Genomic DNA, 20,300 nt, shown 5'->3' on the forward strand with positions numbered 1-20,300 from the left:
ATGCTTTCAAAGTAACCAATACTTCTAGAGATTTCCTGTTGGTTACGATGGATGTGGTTTCTTTATTTACCATTATACCCAATCATATAGGTATAGGTAATATGGAACAGTTTTTGAGGGGGTTCTCAGATTTTAATGAGGATAAAATTACATTAATTAGCAGGTTACTTGCCCTTGTATTGGAACATAATGTATTTTTGTTTGAAAATACTATATATAAACAGTGCAATGGCACAGCTATGGGCACTTCGTATGCCAACAGCTACTCCAATGCTGTTTTAATGACATGGGAGATGGAATATTTATTGAAAGGTCCTTTCCAGCATAATATACTTTATTATTGTAGATTTGTGGACGATGTTTTTATAATTTGGGAAGGCACACGGAACTTATTTCATCAATTTGAAAATGATTTAGGTAACAGCACTCAAGTTTTGAGATTTACCTCAGTTAGCTCCAGTGTGGAGATAAATTATTTGGATGTAACTGTGAAAGTAGATGAGTCTAATGGTAGTATATATACTACCCTTTACAAGAAAGAATGTCATGTTAATCATTTGGTAAGTAAGGACAGCATGCATCCGCCTCACATATTCAGAAATGTTGTACATAAAAAATTTTTTAGAGCTTCTAGACTGAATGTAAGAGAAGAGGATTTTAAAAAGCAGGTAGACACTGCTATTTTGATTTGAAGGCGAGGGGTTATAGAGCGCAAGACAAAGGATAATGTGACCGATGTTTTGAGAATGAGAGATACTAAGGCTAAGCCATATTTCTCAGAAGGGAGTAATAAGAACCTGATGCGGAATAAAGGGGACAACTTTAAGGGTATTAATAAAGTGAGAGAAGCGTTATGTTATAACAATCATGTCTCAGAGTATATGGATATTATATGTAGACACTGGGGTATATTGACAATAGACAAGGATGTAGCTAAGCTGATAGATTCTGAACCCAGGTTTCTTTTCAGAAACATGAAGTCTCTTAAGCAACAACTGTGTTACCCCAAAATTTCTTATAGTATACAAGGAGAGGTAGGGACAAAACTATGTGGCAAGTGCTCATATTGTGTGTATACACACAGTAGTTCTGAATTTTATCATCCTGATCAACTTAAAATGTATATATTTAGGGTCAGTGCCAGTTGTGAGAGTAAACATATAGTTTACTTGGCACATTGCTTAGAATGCCGGAAGTTTTATATTGGGAAGACAAATAGGACTTTAAAAGAAAGAATTTGTGAGTATGTATATCATATTAATAAGAGCAATAAAATAAGTGCACTGGCTAAGCACATTATGAATACTAGCCCCACACATCTTTAGATTTGCAGCCATTGGTAAAATCTCAATACAAATGAGAGGGGGCGATATACGTAGTTCCACTGAAGAATTAGAAGCTAAGTGGATAGTTAGGCTCATGGGAGATGCTAGACATGGCCTGAATGAGCAGGTCCCTTTAAAACTAAAGCTTAAGTCCAAACTACTACGTAGATGATAGTTCCTGTATTAGTTTTGATTTCCAATAAGTTGAACTTTCTGTTCTAATATTTTTGGTCAATATTTTATGTTTATGTGTTTTTTGTCATTAATTAATTAATTGAGTGTTTGATTTGATCGTGTGACAAGAGATGCAACATGTGACTTTTTTGTGGAGTATATTAGAAGGACAATTACTTTGTATCTCATACACGTGAAGAAGCAATTCTGTGAAAGCGCTTGTGTCTCTGTTGGACTTTATTAACACATTTTTATCCTGGAACCTGAAGCCTTGACTGGGTCCATTTCTACTTTTGCATTCTTTCCTTAGTATCTCTCAAAGTGACAAATTTGAGCTGTTTGCTGCTGTGATTGATAGCTCACAGCAGGAGATAACAAGATCATGTGCTGAGAATACTGTTCTCTGTGATTATCCGTGTTTGTCTTTTAAGTAGTCATTGAAAAGCAAGAAATGGTAATTAAGCCTGACTGACTAAAAGAAAGCAGGGTATATGTGAAAATACATGTAAAGTCAATCCATTAACAGGAACGTAGGAACTATGATGTAATTTTTTAAAGCCAAACACTGCATTGTTGGATACCTGAATGTACACTAAAAATAGTAAAAAAATCAAGATGCCAGACCTTATGTGGACAGACTGGAATTACATTTAAAATATAAAAAAGTCCAAAAGAAGTGTTAAAAGGTAGGAAACATCAATATTTGATGAAATAAACATATTTTTCATTCTGTGGGCATGGTTCTCCTTTAAACAGAAATATCTCTGAAATATTCCAATCACTTCTCCTGACTTTCACCTTCAAGCCTTTATTAATGTTCATGCACTGACAACTTTCACAAGGGACTACAGCTTTAAGTTCACAATCAACACTTGAATTCAAATGTCTTGTCTTACTGCTTTAGCAAAATAATTTTGATAAATTACTTTTTCTTTCATAACAAAATCATAAGTTCTATACTGCGGTGGTGGTGCTGCGGTAGCGTTGTCGCCTCACAGTAAGACGCTGTTCGGTTCGATTCTCAGCTAGAGCGTCTTCTGTGTGGAGACACGCGTGAATGGGCATTCCTTCATTGAAGGTTGTGCATCAGAGCTGGCAACTCGGTACGTAAAAATCTACTGCCAATCATTAGCGGACCGGAGTTCCGCTGTGGCGACCCCTAACCGGGAAAAGCCAAAAGACACAAACAAACAAAATCAGGAGTTCCCCAAACTGCTTTATAATCCTTTCGTTGCTAGTTAAAACAGACCAATTATTTTGGATAATATGCAATGCATTTATGTATCTGCGGTTTAAGACATCACCATTGCCAGCTGTTTGTTTCTAACCTTATTATAATCTTTCTGGTTAACAATCATCTACTGTCTTATTTTTTTTTGTCTATTTTGTGCCTCTTTCTCAACCATGTTCTTTGAAATATCTACAGGACAACCTCCTCTCTTTAAAACAAGTACATAAAAAAGAAGTTATGTACTCACCATAACGTTCCATCTGAGTAGGTAAACTTCATTTGTCAGCAACCTGTGGGTATCGGATCCATATCGGATCCGAGCCGGCAGCTTTAAACAGCTAAGATCCGAGCTCCAAGCTCCTCCCTCTTACCCATAACCCCCTGCCATCCCTCTCTGACCTCAGATCGAGTTTGCTATAGTAACACAAAACATTACAAAACAAAGGATCATCTGCACATCCTAACCTGGTGTTATCCGGAGAAAAAGGACAAGGAATCCTTCTAGGATGCACTATAGGTTAGCAGGATGGGGGGGGACAAATGAAGTTTACCTACTCAGATGGAACATTATGGTGAGTACATAACTTCTTTATCTGAAGTAGTTAACTTCATTTGTTCATCAACCTGTGGGACAGAGTCCCCAGCTACCCAAACTTGGGAGGTCCTCATGGAAGGATATTCCGGAGCACTGCAGAGCCGAAGGATGCTCTCCCTCTGGAAATTATATCCAACTTGTAATGGTTAATGAAAGTATGGGATGAAGCCCAAGTGGCTGCTGCACAAATGTCATCCAAGGACACTCTGGAGCAAAAGGTAGCAGAAGTAGAAATCGATCGGGTAGAATGAGCGTGGACTCCTTCAGGTTCAGGCCGGCCAGATCTCTTATATGCAAGAAGTATACATTGGGAAATCCATCTGGACAATGTAACTTTTGACACTGGCTTGCCCAAAGAGGATTTAGCAAAGGATACACAGAGTTGCTTAGATTTCCTATGTTCAGTAGTCCTGTGCAAGTAGAATCTCAATTGCCTGTGTACGAACAGAGAATGTAGTTTGTATTCATCCCTGTTTTGATAATTTGGAAAGAAAACTGGTAAATTAATAGATTGATTGATATTGGGCTTAGAAGCAACTTTGGGTAGAAAGGAGGGATTGGTCCTGAGGGAAACTCTATCTTTATGGAAGACCAAGTATGGAGGTTTGGTGCAAAGGGCTTGAAGCTCAGAAACCCTTCTAGCCGAAGTGATAGCAATGAGAAAGGCCATCTTCCAAGATAAATATTTTAGTTCCACCAAAGCTGCAGGTTCAAACGGAGGGGCTGTCAGAGACTGGAGAACAAGGGTTAAATCCCATGGAGGGACTGCGTCTTTAACTGGAAAGTGCCTTTTAAGAAAGTCTTACATAATTTGGAAGAGGCTAAGGGACCGAAGTCACTTCCCACATGATAATGGGAAATCGCGGCTAATTGGACTTTGACCGTAGAAGAGCTAGCACCTTGGTCAAATAAAGTTGACAAAAATTCTAACACTGCTGGTATCGGAGCTGTAAAGGGATCGAATTTTCTATGCTCCGCCCATATTGTAAAGCGTTTCCATTTGCTGTTATAAACCTTTCCCGTAGAAGGTTTATGAGCGGCTACTAAAATAGCCTTAACAGAGGACGAGATACCGGGAGTTCTAGCTATTACTGGAACTGGATCAACCAAGTTGTGAGCTTGAAGTTGTCCAGATTCGGGATTGATAATCCTAGTGGGTGAGAGATCAGATCCGGGGTGGGATCTAGAATCCATGGAGGATTCAATAGATGAGACTATAGGCATGAGAACCACATTTGACGAGGCCAGAATGGGGCTATGAGGATCACTCTGCTCCCCAACTGATGGGCTTTCTGCAAGAATTTTAGCATTAGGGGAAGAGGGGGATAAGCATAAAGTAGACCGGATGGCCAATCATGCACCAGAGCGTCTCTGGGGGATTCCCCTGGTGGGGGAATTAGAGCGAAGTAGTCGCTGCACTTTGTGTTTGAAGGAGACGCGAGGAGATCACAGCAAGGTTGACCCCAGTTGAGGAAGATTTGCTTCGCTATTCTAAGGTTCAGAGACCACTCGTACGATGAGAGTATGGTTCGACTCAGCCTGTCTGCCAAAATGTTCGACCGACCCGGAATGTGCGTCGCTATGAGAAAGTGGTTGGTGGAGAGCGCCTATTCCCAAACTCTCATGGCCTCTCGACAAAGTGGGTAGGATCTGGTTCCCCCCTGTTTGTTGATATACCAGACCACTGACATGTCTGTCTGAACTGCAACTGTCCCTAAAGGAAGAAGGGCCTGGAGTGCTTGCAACGCCAAAAGCACCGCTCTCATCTCTAGGACATTGATATGCAACAAGGTCTCTGAATGGGTCCACGTGCCTTGGACGGTTCTGCCCATACAGTGCCCCCCCCCACCCTAGGTGAGAAGCATCCGTGGTCACCGTGGCTAGAGGAGGGGACATAGAAAAGGTACGCCCTTTCTGGAGGTCCGGGGACTGGATCCACCAGAGCAGAGACTGGAGAACAAGGGTTAAATCCCATGGAGGGACTGCGTCTTTAACAGGAAAGTACCTTTTAAGAAAGTCTTACATAATTTGGAAGAGGCTAAGGGACCTAAGTCACTTCCCACATGATAATGGGAAATCGCGGCTAATTGGACTTTGACCGTAGAAGAGCTAGCACCTTGGTCGAATAAAGTTGACAAAAATTCTAACACTGCTGGTATCGGAGCTGTAAATGGATCAAATTTTCTATGCTCTGCCCAGCTTGTAAAGGTTGACCCCACTTGAGGAAGATTTGCTTCGCTATTCTGAGGTTCAGAGACCACTCGTACAGTGAGAGTGTGGTACCCTGCTGAGGGAAATGGGTGAACTCAGTGGATGTTGCAGGATGGACCATTGAACCTGCAAGGTCCATTGTAGTATCCTCATTTTCAAGCGTGCTAAGGGTAGCAGATCGATTGTTGCCGCCATGGAACCTAGAGCCCTCAGAACCAATTCCGCTGGAGGAGCCGAGGATTGTAGAAGGGCCAGTATGTGGAGCTTCAGAGTTCGAAGCCGGTCCGGAGTTAAGAAGACTTTCAATAGGTTTGTGTCTAACCTGGCTCCTATGAAGTCTAAGATCTGGGTTGGTTGAAGGGAAGATTTCTTGAGGTTGATTGTGATTCCCAGCCGGGAGGCCAAGTGAAGGAAGTAATTTCTGGCTGAACATAGTAGATGCCTGGTGGGGGTGGTCAGGAGCCAGTCGTCCAGGTACAGGAAGACCTGTATTCCCTGGAGTCTCAAGTGGGCCGCTACAACTGCCAAAACTTTGGTGAACACCCTGGGGGCTGTGGTGAGACCAAAAGGAAGGGCCCTGAACTGATAGTGTCTGGCTCCTAGCCGGAAGCGGAGAAACTTTCTGGATCGTCTGTCCATCAAAATGTAGTAGTACGCATCCTTGAGGTCTATCGAGAACATCCAGTCGTTCTCCTGTAAGAGTGGGAGAATGGATTGAATGGTGACCATCCGGAACTTCTCTTTGGCCACTGACAGGTTTAGAAAGGACAGGTCAAGGATTGGCCTTAAGTCCCCCGTCTTTTTTGGCACCAGAAAGAACCTGGAGTAAAAGCCCAATCCGGATTGGTCTCGGGGGACGTGCTGGATCTCTCTTTTTTTCTAGCAGCTGGTTTATTTCTGCGGCTGCTGCCTCCCTTTGATTGGGTGGGACATCGGCGAGGCTCCGTGGTCTGGGAGGGGGATACAGAAAGGGAATTTTGTAACCTCTGGATATGATTCGAATCACCCAGTGATCTGTTGTAATGGACTCCCAAACTACTAGGTGCCTCAAGAAGCGCCCCCCCCAACTGCCTCCAGAGTGGAACTGTTGGGTAACCCTTCAGGGCTGCTGCACGGGCCAATCTGAAAAGGGTTCTATCGACCCGAAATTCTTCGGTCCCCCTCTGCCTCTGGGCCGGCATCCACCCGGTCCTCCTCTGCCTCTGAAGGACTAGGGGTCCGGAGCGAAACAGGACTGTCGAGACTTCCAGAACCACATCTTCTTTTGTCCCCTTTGGTTCCTGGAGAAGGACCTCTGGGGAGCCGAGAAGTGGACTCTGACGGCAGACGTCTTCCCGTCTTTCTCGTTCTGGACCAGCGTGTCATGGACGGTCTTGCCAAATAGCGAAAAACCGTCAAAAGGGGCATTTGCAAAGGACGCCTTGAAGGGTTCCGCAAAATCGCAAAAGCGGAGCCAAGCATGTTGTCGTAAGACAATGCCCCCTCTGCTAGCTCTAGCGGGCTCCTTCCGTAGCATGGGAAAGGAGCCGCATAGAGGTGTTCGAAATGGACTTAAGAGTGGCCATTTGAGCTGAGAATACTTTCTTATCCTCGGCTGACATGGACTCTGGGGGCGACCCAGTGTATTCCTTGATGAGATCCCGCTGGAGTCGTATCACGTGTGCCATATAATTCAGCGACCTTACGGAGAAGGTAGCTGAAGAGAACATCTGCTTCCCCAGGTGGTCCATCGTCCGAGACTCCTTGTTGGGAGGGTGGACTGAGGAACTCTCCTGGGATAGTTCCTTCTTGGTGGCGGCTGCCACCAACATGGCATCTACTGGAGCACCCTTGCTCCAAACCGTCCTATCAGTGGGGGGACTGAGGATTCTATATGGTCTCTTAGGAATGGGCTCCACAGTGTCCAGTTCCTTCCATGCCCTGGTAGTAATCAGATCTACCAGGGGATCGGCGGGAGGGGACACCCAAGAGGTAGGTGGGTCTGTGTCAAACACCTCCAGAAACACAGACTCATCCGAGGAAGGTTTGGGGGCTGACCACCCCCCTCTAATTCTAAGCATTTCCATGATGTCTTCGAAGGAGACGTCCTCAGGGGGTGACCTTGGGGAAAGTACAGTTTTGTACCTACCATAAATGTAGATGTTCGAAGATCCACATTGCTGCAGTCCTAACACTTGGGTAGTCCGCTGTCCCAGTAATACCAAAGTATAAGGCTGATTAGTCTGACGTCAGGGTACAAATGTGCATGACCGACGTCATATCCTCAGTCTTTTCTTGCCCCAGATGTCAGAAGACCCTAAAAAGATAAGGCCAAAACCAAAAAACACCAAACACTCCTGTACCAAATATATATATATATACAATATATACAATTTACAGTACAACCCACCCACACAACCACCCCTAAACACAGAGGGAAGGAGGGAGGGTTGACTGCAGCAATGTGGATCTTGAACATCTACATTTATGGTAGGTACAAAACTGTACTATGTTCTTCATCCCACATTGCTGCAGTCCTAACACTTGGGTAGAATCCCAAAGCAGAGGTAAGCCGGCTGGCAAATCATAAAGAAGCTGGAGCTGTCAACATGCCCTGCAAAATAGCCGTGGCAAAACCAGCCCTAGATTTAGAGTAGAGAGGAAGGTGGTAATGCTTAGAGAAAGTATGCACTGAACTCCAAGTAGCTGCCTCTAAAATATCCTTAGTTGCCACCCCCCTTAGAAATGCTGTTGAAGTGGCAGTAGCCCTAGTGGAATGAGGCCTGATCCCAGCTGGAATCTCCTTGCCATGATGGGAATAACAAAATGCAATGCAAAACCCAATCCACTTAGAAATAGTTTGTTTTGACACAGGCTTGCCCTGAGAACTCAAAGCAAAAGAAACAAACAACTGCCGAGACTGCCTAAAATCCTTAGTCCTGCTTAAATAATAACGCAACTGCCTGTGTACATCTAAAGTGTGCAAAATCTTCCTTATTTTGGGGATCTGCAAAAGAGTGGGCAAATGAATAGTTTGGTTTAAAGCCACACTAGAGACCACCTTAGGCATAAAGGAAGGATTAAATGATACCCTATCCTTATGGAAAATCAAAAAGGCTCAACCGCCATAAGGGCCTGCAATTCAGAAACCCTTAAGTAATGGCCAATAAAAAGCAGTCTTCCATGACAAGTATTTCAATTCAGCAGTACTCAAAAGGTTGTAGAGTAAGTTTCTCCAACACAAAATTGAGGTCCCAAGCAGGAGTAGGAGCTCTACGGGGGTCTTATATTCTTTGCCCTCTATGAAATTGCTTAAACAAAGGATGTGAAAACAATGGTGGGTCACAATCATAGTGAGCTGAAATTGCTGCAGCATGAATCTTAATGGAAGAGAAAGACAAACCTTTGTCCAATAACTCAGTAAGATATTGAAGAGCCACACTCAAATTTGGCTCAGAAACATCCAAATCCTTTGCTGCACACCAAAATAAAATCTCTTCCATTTTCCTGCGTACACTTTCCTTGTGCTAGGTCTTCTGGCTTCCATAATCACATTCAAAACTTGTTGAGGAAGCTGAGACCTGCTATGGTTCAAAACAGAATATGCCAGGCTGTCAGATGAAGAGAGTGAAGCTTGACATTGAGTAGATGCCCGTCCTTTTGAGACAATAGGTGTGGAATCAAAGGTAAGGGCCATGGAGGCTTCCTTACCAGACTCCTCAGCAATGGGTACCAGTGCTGCCGAGGCCAATCTGGAGCTATTAAAATCATCCTTGGCTTGTCCTGTCTGACCTTTAGGAGTACCTTTGGGAGGAGAGGCAGAGGTGGAAAGGCATACACATGAAGATTTTCCAACTGAAAGAAAGAGCATCCACTTTCCAGGCTGTGTGATGAAACCTTAGGTGCAAATCTTTGGCAGCTGGTGGTTTAGTGGAGAAGAGAACAGATCTATGTCTGGAGTTCCCCAGGACACTGTCAATGTCTGAAATACATGAAGATCCAGTTTCCACTCGTGGGGATCCATGATTTGCCTGCTTAACACATCTGCTAAGGAGTTCTGTGCTCCTGGTAGAAACCTTGCTTGAAGATTCAGTTGCAACGCAGTCTCCCACAAAATCATTGCTTGCCTGCATAGAGGATAAGAATGTGTTCCCCTTGTTTGTTGATGTACCACATGACAGTTGTGTTGTCTGTTAGAATCAACACCTGCCCTGGAAGAAGTAAATCCTTGAAAGCCAGTAATGCAAACTGGACTGCTAACATCTCCTTCATGTTGATATGTAGATGCTGCAGTCTGGCAGGCCACTTGTCTTGTATCCACTTTCCATTCAGATGAGCTCCCAAGCTGTGTCTGAGGCATCTGTCGTTAGAATCTGACTCCCTTGTTTAGGTGACATTCCTGAGCCCACCACAAAAATTCCTTTTGAATGCAAGGTATTATTTGAATGACAGTGTCCAAATCCTGGCAGTGCTGTGTCCATACATTTTTGAGATACCATTGTAGCTTCCTCATATGCAGTTTGGCATTGGGAAGTACCAGAATACAAGATGCCATGAACCCTAAGGCTTGAAGGACTGTCCTTGCAGTCAGCCTGGACTGATGAGACAGTTGATGGAAGTAAAGAAAGATTCTTTTGTTTGTCCGGGGTTAAAAGGCCATCTGGGATGCTGTATTCAGTCTCAGAAAGCACATGTCTTGAGAGGGTACTAGACTGGACTTTATTTCGTTCACAGAATACCCTAGGCATCTTAGCACTGCTATCACATATTCCAAATGCTGAAGAAGCACGTCCTTTCCTTGAGCCAGAAGCAGGCAGTCGTCCAAATAAGGATAGATTTGTATTCCTTTTTGCCTGAAGAAAGCTATCACTGGAGCCAGAACCTTTGTGAATACTAGATAAGCCAAAGGGCAATGCAGAGAACTGATAATGAGAATTGATACTTCCTGCAAATTAGTCTGATAGGAACATGAAGGTAAGCTTCCTTGAGATCCAAAGTTACCATCCAGTGATCCTTGCCCAGCATAGGTAAAAGCTGTTGTAATGTCAACATTTTGAACTTGGGAATGTCCAGATAAGTGTTGAGGATAGACAGATCCAAATTGGTCTCCACGTGTTCCCCTTTTGGTACTAGGAACAGGCGAGAATAAATAGGCCCCTTTCTGGCACAGGAACCGGCTGAATGGCCCCAATTTGGAGCAACAGAGAAATTTGCCTGTGAGCCTCTTTCCTTTGCTGAGGAGGAATGTCTGGCATGCCTTTGAAAGGAGGCAAGGTATGGAAATAAAACCTGTAACCGTGGTGAATGATATCCAATACCCATCTGTCTTGGGTAATTAAACTCCAGTTTTCTTTGAAGAGTGCCAACCTTCCTCCCAAAGGTGCTGCCAGACGAGAAGATTCTGGCAGCTGAAAAGGCAGGTCATTGGGTCTGTTTACGAAAGGACTGACCCCTGCCATCACCAGAAGACTGAGCAGGTGAACTCCTGTTCTAGGCCTAAAAGAACCTTGAGCTCTGCCCTAGACTGGGAATCATAAGCAGGATATGTCCACCCCTTGGTAGGCCAATTTCTACTAAACGGAGGCTGAACCTGCAAAAATCTTTAACAGTCTGCATAGACTTAGCCTTGTCTTCCATTTTCTTTAGAACTGCTTCCACAGGCGAACCAAACAACACATCAGATTGTAAAGGAGCATCTAAAATCCTTGTCTTCACATGCTCAGCTAAATTCTGATCCCTCAGCCAGGCAAGAACGAACCAGTGGCAGCCACCAAGAGGCCTGCACAGCATCAAAACCACATTGCAAAGAATGCTTACCCACCTGTTCAGAAACATGAACTAAATCCTGCAACTCTTTACACTCAATACCTTCCGCCAAAGCATCTACCTTAGACTTTAATTGTGAAAGGAGATAATTTTGATATTTTAACATGTGAAACTGGCAATTCAAAGCTCTCATGGCCAAACTGGAAGAAGTATACACTTTCTTTCCCCATCTATCCAAAGCCCTTGCCTCTTTATCCGGAGGAACAGGATTTTTAACAACAGAAGCCTTAACACCTTTAGGCCCCTGTGAAACAGTTTCTGGGTCTGCCCTAGGACTCTTAAAAAGATACTTATGAGCTTCAGGCACCCTATAATATCTATCCGGTTTAACTGGAGCAGGAGGCAAAGAATCAGGGTTCAGAGAAGCCTCTGCAAAAACATCCTCCACCACAACTAGAACAGGAGGTATAGCTAAAGGCCTATGCTGGGGTAGAAACAAAAATTCCCTAAGCCTTTTCCTGGAATCAGAGAAATCCTGACCTTCCCACTTAAAATGCTCCCTCATGGAATGAAGAGTCTCTGAAAATGAAAAATCCTCAGGAGGAGAAGCAGAAGGAGTAGAATCATCCACATCAGAATCAGAGTAAGGGAATACTCCTGCAAGTCTCAGTCAAGACTCAGAAGCATCCGAACACTGCTCAAAACTCCCAAGCTCAGGTTCCACCCTAGGCCTCTTATCAGGAGGGGGCATAGAACCTCTAATCATTGTAATCAAATCTTCTGCCATCTTAAGCATATGCTTCTTAGGTACAGACCCTGAAGAACTAGGGTAACACCTGAAACAAAACTTGGCCTGCCCCTGGGAGAAGCCTTTGAAACAGCAGGGAGGGCCTAACCACCTTAGGAAGGGAGGGAAGAACAGCTACCTGAGAAGCCCCTTCCGCCTGGCCTACCTCCTGAGAAGTCACATCTTAGTAATAAAGTCTCTCCCTGGGATTCCAAAGAAATTTCTGGCTGAACCTCTGGCTCTTCTTCCAGCCTTGCTTGGTTTTTCCCTTCGCTTTTTGATTTGAGCGGGCGCCGGAGCATCCCATTTTATAATTACACCGCTTCCCAAAACTAACCTGGCACAATTTAATCTTCTCTTTATCGTGCTTGTTAAATCTAGCACAAACGCGACCCAACAACGTCGTGCTCAGGCCCTAAGCAAGGTATACACAAGGTATGGTAATCCCTATGAGGTATCTGTTTCACAAGAAATACAGTTATTCACTTTTTCTGACATCCAGTAAAATACTGAGGCAAGAAAAAAAATCTCAGAACGCCAACCATTTGTACCCCCTGACCCTGGCGTCAGCGCACTACTGACCGACGCCGCAGCCTTATACTTTGGTATTCGGGCCGACTGGGACAGCGGACTACCCAAGTGTTAGGACTGCAGCAATGTGGGATGAAGAACATCCTTCCCCTTCCTCTAAGTCTGTGTCCTCCATCAAGGACTCAGGTGAGTCCAAGTGCCTCCTCTTGCACTTACGTTTGTGAGGAACCTCCTCGGGGGGGCTGTCCGAAGAGGCCTCACCAACCACATCTTGTTCCTCCAAGGGAACCATCTGGGATGTAGGCGCAGGCTGTCCCTGGGGCCGGATGATGGAAGATAGGCCCGTCTGAGAGAGAGTGCAGGTTGGAACCATAGAAGGAGCCTGGGGCCTCGAATCCCTCGACAATACCCTCTCCACAACATCAAATGAGGGAGAGGACGATGAAGTCGAGTCCGGGGGGGCAAAAGTCCCGCCAGAATCAACTTCGACCTCCTGTCCTTTAGGACCTTGGGGTTGAAGACTGCACAAATAGTGCAGCCTGAGGAGAGGTGGTCAACCCCAAGGCAGATAACACACAGAGTGTGGCCATCCGCTGGGGATAACTTATGGCCACACTCAGTGCATTTAAGAAGGTTTTTGGGGCCTCAGACATAGTCTGACTAAAAAACACACAAGGCCCAACACACACACCTTCACACACATGGGGAGGAAATTAAACTACACTAAAGAAAACAGTGAAATTTTATAACTAAAAATTCTAACTAGGGAGCAACACACACAACAGTAATTTAGCTACAAGAAAAAAAAGGGTAGATAAGGATTTTTCTCACAAAACGACTAACTCCCACGCCTGGAACTCGTTCTAAGCTGCTGATTCAACCGCAGCAAACAAGATCTGAGGTCAGAGAAGGATGGCAGGGGATTATGGGTAAGGGGGAGGAGCTTGGAGCTCGGATCTTAGCTGTTTAAAGCTGCCGGCTCGGATCCGATATGGATCCGATACCCACAGGTTGATGAACAAATGAAGTTAACTACTTCAGATCCTTTGTTTTCCTTCTCATAAATGTCTACTTCAGTTGTTGTTGTTGTGTCTTTTGGCTTTTCTCGGTTAGGGGTCGCCACAGCAGAACTCCAGTCCGCTAATGATTGGTGGTAGATTTTTACATGCCGAGTTGCCGGCCCTGATGCACAACCTTCAATGAAGGTACGCCCATTCACGCATGTGTCCACACAGAAGACGCTCTAGCTGAGAATCGAACAGGACAAAGTCTTACTGTGAGGTGACAACGCTACCGCAGCACTCTATTAATTCTAATAACCTGTCCTTTAACTACATTATTCCTGAGCTATATAGAGTGCAAGCTAGAATACTCTAAATAGCTATTGCTCATAACTTCGTTGTGGTGTATTTTTATTCTTAGCTTACTCTTCTTTTTAAAAATGGTAATAGCTAAACAAATAACCTTTTGAACATTTTATGTAGCTACAATTTAAACAATGGTAACAGATGGGTTGTTAAAAGTAAAAATGAACATAATGATGTCCCACCGTTTCTCCATTTAAGAAAAGCATTCTCAGTACAGAACTTATACAACTTTATATGTTCCACATAGGTTGCTTTGCATATGATAACTTGCTCTCAAAATGGAATTAATACAACTGGCAAAAATAGGAACCACCTCTCCCTTCATGGTCACTCTTACTATTTGCTGATAAAAATCTATCTAAATAAAACATACTGTATAATTATAACTTCATACTACAGTCACAGCTTAAGCTGCTAAAATCAAGAAGCATCTTACTATAAAACTCTAACCCTTCTTCTTTCAGGATAGTTGAATATAACAATGCCACATCAATAACTACTAAAAAATCAGTCTCCACGTGAATAACTACTAATAAATCTCCTCATCTACAATACCTTTTAGATGAATAATCAAATCCTCTGAATCCTTGATAAATGATGGACTGAATTAACCACCACTTCAACAATGACATGGTTTCCATTTCTGAAACAGCGTTGGCCACTACAGGTCTCAATGGTGGGTTTTCTACAATCTTGTGAATTCTGCTATCCTATAAACATGATTTTCAGAAATTTTATTTTAAATATTTGCAGCATTCACAGACAGCAAACTCTCTGTCATTCATAAATTCAGCTATCTACCGTCAAATAACTTCTTTCAATATCCCTAAAAGATGGCTCCCTATTTTAATGTTGGGATTTGCAATGCAGAGTCCTGACACACCAGAAAAAAAATGCAGGAAAAGAGTGAAAATCAAACAACTTGTTTTTTTGCAGTGCCCCCTCCCCCATATTCTCTGAACTTACATAAACCAACTCCAAGATTGCCATGCATCTATGAAAAAGGAATATTCTGAGTAACTGCAATGCTAGACTTAGTATGTATAATTCCAGATTTTCTCTCATTCAGTCTCCACATTACATGAGTCTGCATTCCGAGTGTCAGTATTTCAGATGGTAACCTTTAAGGAGCCGATTTATATTCTACAGAATTAGAAAGTTATTTGTATTGTATAGGTGTTTATGTAGTTACATGACATAAACAAATGTATTTAATTAGTTGTATCATGTTGTTGGAGCACCATTATTCTTATGACAAGAGCAGTTACTGGGATTTGTGTATGCTGTTTTAAATAAAATGTTCTAATACAAATAGATTTGTTTTGTGTTTGGAATGAAGCAGTGTTAACTGTTCTACTGTATCTCAATTGTTCTAGTGTAATTTCTTCAGAAACCACTCTGGGCTATACAGTTTCATCTGGAGCACTAATCAACATTGAAGAAAGAAAAAAATGCAACAAAAGCATTTACCAGTCTGTTCAGCAGACAAACTCATGATGGTTTGATTCTTTGAAGATGCCCACAAGAGACAGTCTCCAAATAAATACTTCTATTAAAAAAAAAGAAAAAAAGTAATATTTTGGCTTACTTAATTCTACCATTGCATACAACAGTCCTGGAGCCCCAAAGTGAATCAGAGATATGGTGATCTCACATCAAAGTGAAAGTGATTAACTTTACACATGCATCATATAATGCTGTAACAGGTGAAATCAAACATCAGCTGTCGGAGAATAAAAGCAAAAAAAGAAAGACGTTTCTAATGGCAAAAACAGATCCATGTCAGAAGAGTGAAGATATGTTCACCGAAGAGTAAATCAGTCAAAAATAAAGCAAATTATTTTTGAAGTCCATTTTTACCTTGGGCTTAATATAGTCAACACCAAGGACACTGCACCTTAGGTAAAGGTATTAGCCAAACATCAGTGACCTCCTTAAATGAATGCTTGGGTGAATGTTTGTTACAGTCAAGAGCTATTATCCAAGAGTTTACCCATTACACAAATTGTAGGATATCCAAAAAGCAATTAATTTGAAATCCCTAGCACAGCTACCCATAAATATTCTTTTAAAGCTTGGTAAATAAATCAATTCTCTTCAATGTGTCCTACAAAATGATAAAATTTGCCACAGTGTTTCAAGGCAATTACCCTGATTCCAAATAAAGAAAAACTGAGAAACTTTGGTATTTAATCTTAAAATGTGAACTTAAATTTTGATGTGTTTTGTTACACAAATATCCAAGCAAGTTTGTGAGAGAGGCAAGTTTAAAAATAGCTGAACACAGTCATATAAAGAAATTAAAAAAAAAAACTTTAGCATATTACAGAGGCAAGCATCAGTCAAACAGCATTTTTCACATATAATTCTTCTCAGATTTCAGAAGTTCAGGAGCCAAAAAATCAAAACCATCAGCCATAAGGATCTATTTATCTGTTTGGGTGGAGCAGTGGTGCAGCAGTTAGCACTGTTGCCTCACAGCAAGAGGTTCTCTGGCTCGATTCTCTGTTGGGGTGCCTTCTGTGCAGAGTCTGCATGTCCTCCCTGTGTTTGTGTGGGTTTCCTCTGGGTGCTCCGGTTTCCTTCCACATTCCAAAGATATGCATCTGTAGTGTTTCGCCCTGGGCCTCTGCTGAAAATGGGCTCTGTCCCAGTCAGATATTCCCGGTAAACACATATTAAATAAATAATCTCCACTCCATAAGAACTAAGTTACATCCTTCTGAGTGACATGGGTTAATCCAGCTTGTTACCTGGGGTGAAGTGTATACTGCTTAGCAAAAATCTGTACCAAGGACTGCTTGTTAGTACATTCCCAATTCCAGTTAAATGGTTGACCTGTGAAGACAAGAATTATATATTGGGGAACATGGCAGCAAGCAGTGAACCCACACAAGACACTGGCACTGGGCAAAAGGAGTTGAGATAGTGTTGTCGGAGCTATCAAACCTGATTCACAGTTACAGAAAGCTAAAACATATTAAAGACCCAATTCAACAGGCTTCTTAATCTAACTTTCTAGCAGTTTTACATTAACAATTTTCCTGTTACAAGGAGGCATAAAATGACATTTTGTATGCCACAAGTACTTCAAAAGTAGATGAATGTCCAGGCAGAATGTAAGGCACACAACAGCTGATAACTGTAAACAGCATAATGGGACACTATCAACTTCTGTAAAGTAGAAATGACATATTCTGTTGAAGTTATGATGATTATTTTCTTCAAATGAAACTAGAAACTTAACTGCAAATCAGTGTAAAAAGAGTGCTACCAACCTTTGTTCTTCTTTTCATCTTCTGTGATTTTCTCAGTTCTCTTTAGATATTCTTCTTTTAGTTGTAGCTGATATCTAAAGAAATACAATTTAATATGAACAAAACTTGAAAGACTAAGAATCTAAAACAATGTGCAGACAGACTAGGAAACTAAACCACAATACCCAATAAAGTATTTCAACATACACCGCAAAATACATTTAGGAAAGAAAAGACAAAACTAGAGTGCTATCATTCTATTTTATTATGTCTTCTGGAAGGGTAGTACTGGAATTGTAAATTAAGTAATTTATTTACTTATTTATTTGACATTTGTTAACTGAGATAGTCCATCTGAGCAAAAGCCCCTTTTCAGTGGAGGCCCGAGGAAAAAAAGCTCCACAGTGCAAGTAAGAAAGAGAATTTACAAAAATGAAGATGAATACAGTGAAAAATTTACAATAAAACAGTTAAGCAGATGTAGATAAAGCACCACAGTTTTCTATCATTAGCATTGAACCAGACTCCAATGGCTTCATTAGCCTCAAAGCTGCTTTAGTTCATCATACAAAAAGCAATTCTACCTTTAGTTCCTCAAAGACTGGTCATTTTTCATCTAACCTGGGACACTGCATGTTTCAGATATTATAGTTATTATTATATTATATTACAGATATTATTATATAGATAGTATTTTTCACTAATGTCTCAGGTCTACATTACTTTCAGACAAACACGTCTAACATCATTACACTATGAAACAATGGAGGAGTTTTAGTAGCCTTAACACAGCAGAAAGGCATATTATGTATTCATCTCATAGTTCAGAAATAATTTTATAAAAGTTATATGTTATTAAAGCTTATCTTACCATAACTATTAATATTCTGACAATTATTTTTTTTTTCATTTCTAGGCAAGTTTACACAAAAATCCATTCCTAAGGTATTACTAAGGGAAGTTCCAGTTTGCTTCATGCCCCTGACTTGATAATGGTCTTTCGCAGACACACCAACCCAAGAAAAGTAGAAACTGCTACAAAATAACTTCACAAGTGTGGGATCCTCAAAACTATTAAAAGAAATCGGGTTAAGTAGAGGCAGTAGCAAAACTGAGGGAAAATGGGTACAATGCATGAAATAGGTTATTCCTTGTTTCAAACTTCAGTTATCAAATCTAGAATTCCAAGGGAAGTACCTTAATTCACAGGCAGATGGATATAAAGTTGTACTAGCCAGTCTTACTGAACTTAACACCTTCTTAAATAGGTGTTTACCAGTTTAGCACAAAGTATAGCGGCTTTGAGCTGCTAGTGAGCTTTATTCTGTATTCTTTTTTAAACACTCATTTTCCTCTTGGAATATATATACCTCTAAACAAGTCATGTAACCAGGCTGTGTTCACTGATCAAGTCTGGGAATAATGGGCTTACCTGGTTAATAAACAAAATAAAGATGGGACTAGAAACAGCCCTGTAACTTTGATCTTCACCCTTCACTCATGCATTTCCTATGACATAACTAATTTTATTACATTTATACTGCTCATTCCAAAAGACAGAGCCAGTAGCTGCACCCTAAGAGGAAGCATCTGCAGCATAACTACATTTTATAGAAAGTCTGGCTGCTTCTGTAGTATGATTGAGCATGGGCACCACCTGTGTCTTATGTTCAGATTCTGTCCATTAAGCCACAGTTTTATCTAATTCCTCCTAGAATAGACAAAGTATTTTGTCATCAGAGTTTGATAATTTAGGTCCCTAAAGGCCAAGGTGACACAGGTGTAGACCTTTCTACCATACCTGCCCATGGCCCTATGGCTATCTGATGGCAACACATTGGCTGTAGATATAAGCTTGGTGGGCTTATCAATGTTGATAGAAATCCTGAAGAGTCCCTATCAGGATTTTTGTAGAGAAACTTCATGTCCTCAGGGACCTCATAAAACCCATCAGTCTTTGAGAGCTAGAGGCTGGATATTAGGAGAAGAAGTGGTTGCAAAGGCATTCAGGAAGTTCTCGAAAGCAGTGGGTACAGTCATAGGTTTTGGAGTCCCTACCTCAAGCAAATAATATTGTTATTGCACTTCAGTGTCGTCTTGATTTGATTCAAGATAATGCATCATTCTAGTAAAAGTCTCCCCAAAGGAAATCTCTTCTATAAGGGAGTCAAGGGACAAGGTGTCAACATTATGAAGCAAGTTGTCCAGAAGAATGCATTTAAGATGAGTAAATTAAGGAATCCTCATCGGAATCCAATTCTTCTTCCTCCTCTTCCTCCACAGATAAAGATTCATGTTGTCTCTTCTAAGATGGAAGGTATGGGAGGGAAAGGAATGAATTAGGCTTTAGAGACAAAATGGCTTTGCAAAAGCCTTGGGAAAATTCAAGTTTTTCTAAGATGTCAGAGTAGGAGTGTGAGGCCCGTGCATTGGCACAGTAATCAAGGAGCCTCAATCCTCACCACTAGCACCAATGAGGGGCGTCCACATTGGGAGGGATAAGAGCACACAGTTATCACAGTCAGTCTGGGGCTGGTTTCTCCCTTTCTCTACAGATCTCCAATTAAACTCCCCACTGGCACAGCTATAGGGAACAGATCTCAGCAGAGTAGTAAACCAAAACCTCCAGTGCCCTCTCTGTCCAACTAGTGTTACTTGTCCCTGCACAAGTAGCTGACACACACACACACAAACACACTTTGAGATTTGGCTTATATATAAACACACGGACACTCCTGGGGAAGGCTGGCACAGGTTCTCCGGCTATACCCACTCCTGCCAGACTATAAGGTAGCAATCACTGCCACCAACTACTCTTATCAGCTACTAAAAAGGCCCTTACCAATGGGTATCCAATTATACTGTGCAATATTATTATCCAAACAGTAAGTGGATAGACAGCAAGGCTTATTGGAGTGGCTTTGCACAGTATCACTATATACATGCAATGCACTCTAGAGCTTAAATTATCTCTACACAAAACAGACACAGTTGAAAGGTTTACAAATATTTAATAATAAATAATAAAAACACAAGCCAAATCTTCTCAATTCAACACAGTGCTAGTCAAGAGTTCA

At 41.9% G+C, this 20,300-nt stretch overlaps 1 protein-coding gene across 1 annotated transcript in view; it reads right to left on the minus strand.

Annotated features, from left to right (window-relative positions):
• Nucleotides 1-20,300, minus strand: part of OFD1 (OFD1 centriole and centriolar satellite protein) — a 1,865,993-nt gene that overhangs the window by 1,227,017 nt on the left and 618,676 nt on the right. The window contains exon 13 of the mRNA XM_044072530.1: nucleotides 17,245-17,318. Coding sequence (XP_043928465.1) covers nucleotides 17,245-17,318 — 74 coding nt within the window. The remainder of the gene's footprint in view (nucleotides 1-17,244; nucleotides 17,319-20,300) is intronic.

This window comes from Protopterus annectens, chromosome 5.part0 (genome assembly GCF_019279795.1).
Source record: "Protopterus annectens isolate FY-2018-M chromosome 5.part0, PAN1.0, whole genome shotgun sequence".
In the NCBI taxonomy this organism is placed as follows: domain Eukaryota; kingdom Metazoa; phylum Chordata; order Ceratodontiformes; family Protopteridae; genus Protopterus; species Protopterus annectens.